Source organism: Saccopteryx bilineata, chromosome 2 (genome assembly GCF_036850765.1).
Source record: "Saccopteryx bilineata isolate mSacBil1 chromosome 2, mSacBil1_pri_phased_curated, whole genome shotgun sequence".
In the NCBI taxonomy this organism is placed as follows: Eukaryota; Metazoa; Chordata; class Mammalia; order Chiroptera; family Emballonuridae; genus Saccopteryx; species Saccopteryx bilineata.
The window spans coordinates 40,930,727-40,941,252 of NC_089491.1; the positions used below are offsets into that span (position 1 = coordinate 40,930,727).

The 10,526-nt window shown below is 39.6% G+C and overlaps 1 protein-coding gene across 2 annotated transcripts in view; it reads left to right on the top strand.

Moving 5' to 3' along the window:
- RIGI (RNA sensor RIG-I) overlaps positions 1 to 10,526 on the top strand; it is a 73,565-nt gene that overhangs the window by 38,744 nt on the left and 24,295 nt on the right. Inside the window, exons 4-10 of one of the 2 annotated variants that reach the window (XM_066256940.1) lie at positions 961 to 1,142; positions 3,214 to 3,361; positions 5,131 to 5,250; positions 7,102 to 7,203; positions 7,611 to 7,764; positions 8,278 to 8,536; positions 10,184 to 10,346. In XM_066256940.1, coding sequence (XP_066113037.1) covers positions 961 to 1,142; positions 3,214 to 3,361; positions 5,131 to 5,250; positions 7,102 to 7,203; positions 7,611 to 7,764; positions 8,278 to 8,536; positions 10,184 to 10,346 — 1,128 coding nt within the window. The remainder of the gene's footprint in view (positions 1 to 960; positions 1,143 to 3,213; positions 3,362 to 5,130; positions 5,251 to 7,101; positions 7,204 to 7,610; positions 7,765 to 8,277; positions 8,537 to 10,183; positions 10,347 to 10,526) is intronic. The other variant, XM_066256941.1, reaches the window with a different exon arrangement.

Sequence of the window (10,526 nt, forward strand, 5' to 3'; positions counted from 1 at the left end):
GGGCAGACAAGAAGGGAGAGAGATAAGAAACATCAACTCTTAGTTGCTTCACTTTAATTGCTCATTGATTGCATTTCATATGTGACTTGACTGGAGGACTCCAGCCGAGCCAGTGACCCCTTGCTCAAGCCAGTGACCTTGGGCTTAGCCAGCAACCATGGGATCATGTTGATGATCCCACACTTAAGCTAACAACCCTGCACTTAAGCTACTGAGCTTGCACTCAAGCTGGATGAGCCTGGGCTCAAGCCGGTGACCTCATGGTTTCAAACCTGGGACCTCAGCATCCCAGGTTGATGCTCTACTACACTGTGCCACCGTGGGTCAGGCACTGACCCGTAATTCTGTATTCTTTATTTGGAGCACCAGGGCTTAGATACTGCCTTGGTTACTTACAGATCTCCTGGGCCTGGAGCAAAAAGGTGGGTTGTTTGCAGCCCTTATGAAGTCATATGGGCCCGTTTATGTATCCCGACTCCTGGAAAAAGCTTTTTATTTGCATTAATCATTAGCCTATTGATTATAACTAAAAGCTACTAACACAAAACAAAAATCAAACAAACAAAAAACTAAAAGCTACGGTTACTAAAGCTAAAATTTTAACTCAAATTGCCCTATCAAAGATAGCATGATGTTTGAGTCATTGAGAGATAAAACGGTGATTGTAGGTGAAGTCCATGGATGGACTTCCTTCCTGTGGAAGGAAGATTTTATACTAAGACCAAACGTAAGACTTCACATTTATCCTCAGAGATGATAAATATTGTTAGAGGGCCTAAAATGGTGGGTAACTAAAATGAATATTGAGTTTTCTTTGAAAGATTAAAAATTAAGGTGATTTACAGATATTTTTTGAGTTCTCTGCCTGTACATTCAGACATGATCCCTATGATAGTAATAATCTCACAGTACTTTTTAGTTGGTCTCATAAAACCCCCAGTTCTTCTTTATTTTTTTAAGGTTATTCTGGACTTTATGAAGCAATTGAAAGTTGGGATTTCCAAAAAATTGAAAAGTTGGAAGAGTATAGATCGCTTTTAAGGCGTTTGCAACCAGAATTTAAAACCAGAATTAATCCAAATGATATCCTTCCGGAAATATCTGAATGTTTAATTAATCAGGACTGTGAAGAAATTATACAGGTAATTTAATTAAAATAGAATTCTGAATTTGGGGGAAATAATTTGAACATGGAAAATGTTTTCTGTACTTTTTAATTTTTATTTTTTTAATTTTAGTCATTTAAAAATTTATTTTTATTTTTGTTTTTATCAAGAGAGATTGACAGACAGGAAGGGAGGGAGATAAGAAGCATCAACTTGTATTTATGGCACTTTAGTTGTTCATTGATTGCTTTCTCATATGTGCCTTAATGGGGTAGGGGGACTCCAGCTGAGCCAGTGACCCCTTGCTTAAGCCAGCGACCTTGGGCTTCAAGCCAGTGACTTTTGGGCTCAAGCCAGTGACCATGGGGCCATGTCTAAGATCCCACACTCAAGCCAGCGACCTCTGGTTTCGAACCTGGGTCCTCAGTGTAGCAGGTCAGTGCTCTATCCAATGCGCCACCTCCTGGTTAGGATATTCATTGATTTTTAGAGAGAAGAGAGAGAGAGAGTGCAAGGGGGATGGGGAGGAGTGGGAAGCATTGACTTTTAGTCGTTGCTTCCTATATGTGCCTTGACCATGCAAGCACAGGTTTTCAAACTCGCAATCTCAGCATTCCAGGTTGATACTTTATCCACTGTGCCACCACAGATTAGATATCTATACAGGGTTTTACACCTAATAAAGATCATTGAAATCAATAAAAGTCCTCAAATCTAAGGTATAATTACTTACAGTAGTACTTTTAACTATGGACTAAATAATTTTTGTCATGAGTTTTTTTCAGATTTGCCCTATTTTCAGGTAAATTTATTTTTATTACTTTGTGAATAATGTTTTATGAAAATTTAAATAAAATCAAGCAGTTTACAAAATGAAAAGAAAAAGAAAGCCATAGACACTAGTGGGTAAGTATTCAGTCTCTGGACACAAATAAATTTTGTTGGAATTCTGTCTCAATCACTTACTAGTGGTGTGACCTTAAGCAAGTTACTTAGTTTCTCTAAGCCTCTGTTTATTCATGTATAAAATGGAAATAATAGCCCTTGTTGGGTAGTTAAGTTGGTTATACCATTGTCCTGATACACTAAGGTTGTGGGTTTGATCCCCAGTCAGGGCATGTATAAGAATCAATCGATAAATGCGTAAGTAAATGGAACAACTAATTTATGTTTTTCTCTTCTTCTTCTTCTCTAAAATCAGTAAATATATTTAAAAATAAAATGGAAATAATAATTGTACCTTATTACTCTATTTTTATAAACATTAAATAAAATAATATATGTATAAAGTGCTTACATATGACTGGCACATAATAATAAGTGCTTGATAAATTTTAGTTATTAAGAATAATGGTAAAAGTCATGTAAGTCCTACCACCACGAAAAAAACATTTGTTAATATTTAGTTATATTCTTCCAAGTGTCTCTCTATACCAATACAGCATATTTTGAATGGCTGTTGAATGGATTGTTTTTCTAATATTGCTGATGATGATAAGATATAAGATCTCAGAGGAGGTGAAAATGGTTGGCTTGACATGGTGATGTAACATGTGGAGGACAGCCTGACTAGGCGGTGCCACAGTGGATAGAGCATCGGACTGGGACGCAGAGAACCCAGGTTTGAAACCCTGAGGTTGCCGGCTTGAGCACGGGCTCATGTGGGCTCATTGGGCTCATGAGCAAGGCTCACCAGTTTGAACCCAAGGTCACTGGCTTGAGCAAGGGGTCACCCAGTCTGCTGTAGCCCCGGTCAATGCACATATGAGAAAGCAATCAATGAACAACTGAGGTGCCGCAACAAAGAATTGATGCTTCTCATCTCTCTCTCTTCCTTCCTGTCTGTCTGTCCCTATCTATCCATCTCTCTGTCTCTGTCACCAAAAAAACAACAACAGAAAACAAACATGTAGAGGACAAGGGTGAAGGAGAGGGGCTCTTAAAAGATTGTGTTAAATGGGGCAAAAATGGTCACAAATAAAGCCTATTGAATCCTAGTATAAAATGATTTTTAATCAGATAGCACTTGAACTGGTATTTCTTTAGTAGAAACTTATAAAAGGAAAATCGAAATAATTGGTTAATCAACTGCCTTTGTCTTGCTTAGGTTTGTTCCAACAAGGGGCTGATGGCAGGTGCAGAGAAACTAGTTGAATGCCTTCTCAGATCAGACAAGGAGAACTGGCCCAAATATCTGAAACTTGCTTTGGAGAAAGAAGAGAGCAAGTTCAGTGAATTGTGGATTATAGAGAAAGGTAAGATATTCAAGGTAGAGCTCTGAAGGGTGGGAGGATGTGGAAACGTGCTCTGCCTTCCTCATAGTTCTACTTAGGGCTTCCTTCATGCCTGCCTGTTTTTCACTCACTGTCAGAGGCATTTTCCTCTGACACCCATGGCTAAATCTCTAATGAGAGACCAGCATGAAACTGAATTCTGGAGGGCAAGTGGCTACTTACCTGCAGAAGTAGTTTGTTTGTATATAACCCATAAATATGGACCAGGGCAAACCCTTCTCATCCAGGATTAGCTTATCTGGTTCAAAGGATTTGGGGAAGGCAGAGTCTGAGCTCGCTGTCTGGGTTTAGATGATCAGAGAAATAGCTTGAAAATTCTAGAGTTAAAAAGGTTCAAACCAAGATTCACCTCCTTTTTACAGTACGTTCATGATAGACTCTGCTAGGTTCTCTGCCTGGAAGTCATCTGGAACTGAACTAGAACAGGACTGGAAAAAAGAATCTATTGTGGTGTAGCAGGAACCAAGTGGAACGAAGTAGCCCAGACAGCTTGATGAAGGAAGTAGGTTTTATTAGCTGGCAGAGCAGCGTGACCCCAAAAGAGGCAACAAATCACGAGTTTGATCTCCCCAAAGTTTGATCTCTTACATCTTATATACCTTTTACAGAATACATGTGTTCATGCAGGGGGCCAGTGATCCCTTTGTCTAGAGGTATACGTCATCCTTATGACTCCAGGAGGGGACGAGTTTCAGTGGGGCAAGCAAGGGGGAGGGGTTTCCAGACCACTGGTCTCAGCTATGTACAAGTCCGATTTTTCTTGCTTTGTTTTGCAACTAGCTCTAGGAAACCTTTCAGTGAACTGTAGAAAGTAGTTAATCTATAATTGGCTGACTCATTTGCCCCTGCAGGCTCCTTTGCTTTGCATTCTTTTAGTTTCTTCATTCTAAGCCAAGAAGGGGCCTGCCCCTCTTTCCCCGTGGTGAAATGTCTGAACCACCATTTGGCTTCCTGAAGCTAACCTCAGAGCCTTGTTTTAAAGGTTGAGTTTGGTAAACCCTGAGTATCTTGGCCTTCACTTTTCCTAGGCTTCTTTAGATCACAAATTGTTCCAGGAATTATCTGTATAAATGCACATCTGATTTCTTGGATCAGGCGAGGAATGGAAGATGGGAATATCTGGTAAATTGTGTTTTTCTTTAGTGTGCATGTGAATAGCCAGGGATATTGTTCAGATGTAGATTCTGATTCCTTAGGGCTGTGATGGCGAACCTTTTTATAAAAACCGCCCACTTTTGCAGTGCTGGTCAACCTGGTCCCTCCCACCCACTAGTGGGGGTTCTTTCTAGCTTTCATGGTGGGTGGTAGCAGAGTAATCAAAGGCAGTAATCAAAGACACCTCGATTGGCCCACCATGAAAGCTGGAACACCCACTAATGGGCGGGAGGGACCAGGTTGACCAGCACTGCAAATGTGGGCGGGTTTTTTTAAAAAGGTTTGCCATCATGGCAGGGGCTCAAGAGCCTACATTTCTAAAAAGTTCCAGAAATTGCTGGTCTCTGTTCCACACTTTGTATAATAAAGTCCTAAATGACTGTCGAGTTCAAACTCCAAATTGAGATAGCAAACTCAAAAGGGTTCTTTTAATTGTTGTAAAAGTCGGAGGGAATGTCTGTGAGAAATTTTAATGGAAGTTTAAAGTTTTAGTATCACAACCTCATTGTAATGATTCCATCAGGACTGGAATCAAATTATATAAAAATGCTAAGATGCTTTTTGGTCTCATAAAGGTGCAAAAGAAGAAATGAAAGATCTTGAGGACGAGGAGATAGAAACTTCTGATGTACAGATTGTCTACAAGGAAGAGCCGGAATGCCAGAATCTTAGTCAGAATGCCTGTCCGTCTTCAGGTATCCAGCATTGTTTGTTCTTTACCATGATGGTGCCCTTCAAGTATTTTGTGTAGGGACACATTTTCAGTTCCAAACCTCACAGTCTTATGAAAAGGCTTTTAAGGGAAAGTAAAAAAGAAAAGAGAATTTATGTTATAATAGATACCTTTTTCAATCATTGGGGATGTCATTCTCTCCTTTTCATAGCTATTATCAGCTTCTTCCTCCTTTATCTTTTTTGTTTTTTGTCTTCTTTCAGCACTGAGCAAGTATAGGCATGTCCACATTGAAAGTACAAATAGCAAATAGCCCTGCCAGAAACTCAATGTCTATGAACTCCTGCTTTCATAGACAGGGCTCAAAAATCAGCTCTGTTGTAAAGAAATCCTTCCACTATCTGAGAGTCACTTACTCAGCATCCTTTTAAGATCCCAGGCCGCAGTGCAAGTTGATGACGTTTGTGCACCGCACTATGCACCTGGCTGGAAGGTTGAGTGAAGATTGAGATCCAGCCTGTGCTGTTTGTCAAACAGGGCATTGAGGGGCTGTGTCCTGCAAAAGGGGCACTTTTTCTAACTCATACAGGGGCACTGTATGTATGCCTTTGCTGTGGCCCTGTAAGGCCCATCTTATGGTTCTAGAGCCATATTTTCATGAGGAGACCAGAAAGTTGTATAATAAGGCATAGTAAAACACTATTTATCAAAGTGCATCAGGAAAGAAACTATGATTTACAATGAGTAGTGTTAGAAGAAAGATATGATTTGGGGATAACACAAAAAACAAATTTATAAGATTACTTCTGCAACCAAATGATACTTTTTGTTGTTATTGTTTTTTGTTGTTTCCAGAATAAAATCAATAAATGTAAGTTGCCTTAAACTTTTCTGACATATAAAAGTCCTTAGTGAATGAACTCTCTTAACCTTTTAGAAATTCTCCTTCTCTTTAAAATGGATAGCTTGGCCTAACAAATGGTTTTCAAGGTATTTGTGGCTCTTAACATAGCTAGGACAGACAGAGAGAAGGATAGATAGGGACAGACAGACAGGAAGGGAGACATGAGAAGCATCAATCCTTCACTGTAGCACCTTAGTTGTTCATTGATTGCTTTCTCATATGTGCCTTGACTTGGGGACTCCAGCCAAGCCATTGACCCCTTGCTCAAGCCAGCGACCTTGGGTTCAAACTAGTGACCTTAGGCTTCAAGCCAGCGACCATGGGGACATGTCTATGATCTCATGCTCAAGCCAGCAGCCCCGCGCTCAAGCTGGTGAGCCTGTGCTCAAGCTGCCAACCTCGGGGTTTTGAACCTGAGTCCTCTGTGTCCCAGGCCTACGCTCTATCCACTGTGCCTTAGTCAGATGGCTCTTAACATTTTATCTTCTTATCTATTAGTGAGATAAAGCCTCTGATTTTTAAAAAACTTTTGATTCTCTTGAGAGAAAACAGCATGAGAGACTGCAGAATAACAAAGCATGACTGCTCTTGAATAAGAGGTTAGTTTGGGAATTCAATATTTACAGTCTTAGTTTTTCAAAGATCTTGGAGGGATTTGTTACTGTTTTGTTCTATGTAGCATTTCTTTTAACCTTTGGCCATCTGCCTTGCCCTGAATTAAGCCATTCATTTTTAAATTTTATTTTCTTTCCTTCTTGCCATCAGTACTTTGTCATTGAGGGAAGATTCAGTACAGTACTTAAAATCAGTGGAGAAGCTGGAATGGTAACAAGAGACAAGAATTGTAAACTTGCTTACATGAGGCCCTACTTGCTGGAGTCAGAATTCCTGTCTGTATGACAAGGGAGCTACTGCCTTGATTGTTCAGAGCAGGACCTATTTAGTCATATTGTTCCTTTTGTGTTTCAGAAGTGTCACATACTTACAGCCCAATGAAGCCAAGAAATTACCAATTAGAGCTCGCTTCTCCTGCTATCAAGGGAAAAAATACAATAATATGTGCTCCTACTGGTAAGCTGCTGGCCAGTACTTACATGGTTTGTTTCTCTGTTTGCTTCCCTTTTTCTCCTTTCACTGAATACTGGGATGAAATGGGCAAGTTTTAGTTTTCTCCTTGTTCCATTTGTCTTTTGAGAAAACCATCCTATTAGTAGAGTCTCGGGGTGTGTTAAAGAACACAAGGGGAAGGAAAAAGGCCATCTTTTAGCTTGCTCCAGGCTCTGGCTGAGTAATATTACTTAGGAAGTAGCTTGATGTTTTTTAGTCATGGTGTAAATCCTGCTGTTGTTAACCCATCCACATTGCCAATTCACTAGTCCACCCAGTGGTTTCAGGAGAGCCAAAAATAATTACCTTTCCACAGAAATTTTTTAAGATGATATTAGTTACATGTTTTCTTTTTCTTTTTACGTTAAAAGGTTGTGGAAAAACCTTTGTTGCACTTCTTATATGTGAACATCATCTTCAAAAGTTTCCACAAGGACAAAAAGGAAAGGTGGTGTTTTTTGCTAATCAACTCCCAGTGTATGAACAGCAGAAATCTGTGTTCTTAAAATATTTTGAAAGACGTGGGTAGGTATAACAGTTGTTCCAACTTCTTTTTCTCTAGCTTTATGTGACTTGTGTATTTTCTGCTTATTTTGTTTTTGGAAAACCATGATTCAAAAAATGTTTAGTAGATTCAGCTTTTATATAATCTAAATGTAATTTCTTCATGGATTCAAGTCTGTTTTGTTAGCTATACCTGAAATCCTAAACTCTTACAGAATAAGTAAATGACTTAAAAGAGAAATTTTACATTCAGATGACACATTTAACTTTTTAATGCTTTTATAATTCATGTACTATTATTTTTTAAATACTATTTTCTTTCCTAGCTTGAAAGAATTAATACATACTCTTAGCAATTTTAACTAGCCTGCACTAACTAATTACTTACTATGTATAAGACTTCGGGCTAAGCATTTGTCTCTTTTTAGACTTAGAGAGAACTTAATCCATTAATGTTCTGATCTAGTGTGTCATATTTTTGTGGTCCCTCATTCACACTGTGGTTAATAATAGGTAGTTTCTGTCATTTTCCAGGTACAAAGTTGGAGGCATTTCTGGAGCAACATTTGAGAAAATCTCAGTGGAACAGATTGTTGAGAACAATGACATCATCATTTTAACTCCACAGATTATTGTGAACAGCCTTAAAAGTGGGACTATTCCATCCCTCTCTATCTTTACTTTGATGATATTTGATGAATGCCACAACACCAATAAACGCCATCCTTACAACGTGATCATGTTTAATTATCTAGATCAGAAACTTGGAGGATCTTCAGACCCACTGCCCCAGGTATCTGCAAAGTCAGATGGATTCCTTGAAGGAGCTATGGCCTTTCTAAATCCTATTGACTTGCTTGTATGGCCACAGTGAGGATGTCCTTATTAGGCTCCAAGTCCATACTGTATAACTCATTGATTAATTTTGATTCATTTATTTATTTATCCACTTAACAAACATGAACCTGGTGCCTCCATGCACTGTGCAAGGCACTGGAATACAAATATAGAAACACATGGTTCTTGTCCTCCAACAGCTCACATTTCATGGGGAGTTAAATACCGTATATAAGAAATATGTCAGAATTTATCCTGGTGGCACACTGTGGAGCAGAAGAAAGAAAGCTCCTGAGTGTGCTGGGAAACTAAGCCAAGCCCTAATGCAAGTCAAGTTTGGCAAAAATTGACAAAAGTTTACAAGGTGGTTTTCAGTAAAGGCTACTGTGTGTCCAGAGGCACAGAGGAATGAAAGGACAGAGTGTGCTCAAGAATCTCGCAGCTTCTCAATATCTCTTGAGTGTAGATTGTGAAGCAGTGACGAGCAGTAGGTGAGTCAGGGTGGGAGGGGGGAATGATTGATAGAACAAGGTGCCAGGAAAGACCAGACGTTTGAGATAAGTGGGCAAGTAGATGCATTTGTACGGGAGACCAGATGAAAATCATTTTTGCTATTTTTGGTGTTTTCAGAAGAGTCAAGACAGAGTAGTTCTCAGATGGAAGCAGGAAAGGTAGGGAAACTCTCATATACTCTTCTTTTCTCTGGAACATAGGTAGATAGATCATTTGCTGAGAATAATGAGGATGGGAATGGGGAAGGCAGCTGAGGGTGCATTGAGAAGATTTGAAATGGAAGAGAGAGAACTAATACATAGAAGAATTAACTGGGCATATTGGGGAGGGGGAATCAAGTGAAGTTGGAAGTCATGAATTTATAGTGTACTCATCTCACATTTGTGTAAAAGTCTTTAGCTCTAATTAGCTTTATAGGAGACACAAGTTGGGAGAAATTCAGTATGATGCCCACAGACAAAATTCAGTAGCAAGCACATTTCCTACAGCTATTTCTTCTAGAAAAAAAAGAGTTGATAGTTAACTAGATTCCTTGGTAACGAGTCAGTTATTCCATATTAATTGAGAGGCTATTAGAGGAAGAAACAAATATTTATTAGGTGACCATTAAGCTAAATTCTTTACAAATGTTATCTTACTAAATTCACACAGCTACCATTTTAAATAGCTGTTGCTACCTAGCTTTGCAGAGTGGAAGATGTTCTTCCAAGGACACACAGCCAGTGCAACATGGCAGAGATTGGAATGGCAGTGTGTCTGATTTCAGGCCTTCTCCTTTTCAGTATGTTATATACATCACGGGGAACACAAGGGTAAAGAAGAGAGAAGCCCCGCCCGGGAATGGCTTCCTCTCTGCACTGCCATGCCGACTGGTGTTCAGTTGATGAGTTGTGACTTCTGCATTTATTCAGTGCTTTGCCTAACGAGGACCTTTCCATTGGCAATGTCATAAAGAATTTCAGGGGGAAAATGTTCTTGCTCTTCATGTGAAGTTAGGGGGAAGCCTACTTTAGCAGGAGGGAGTTACATGAGGGGCTGTGGAAATGTCATGCTTGTCCCAGACATCTAATGGTTGGAATGCTCTTCACAGGTCATTGGGCTGACTGCCTCTGTTGGCGTTGGGGATGCCAGAGATGTCACCGAAGCCTTGGAACATATCTGCAAGCTCTGTGCTTCTCTCGACACATCAGTGGTATCGACAGTCAAAGACAACTTGAAGGAATTGGAGGAAATTGTTTATAAGCCCCAGAAGTGTAAGTGAGATCCAGTAACAAGCCCTTTGAGACTTTGTTATTTTCTAATATTACTAGTTCAGAGCCATTTGGATGAACAGTCAGTTTTTACCCTTTCTCTCTTTAGTAGCAACTATTTACCCCAAATTTGAGAAATAGTCACTTTTCTGGCCTCTCTCCTCAACTGAGCTTTCTCCCCAC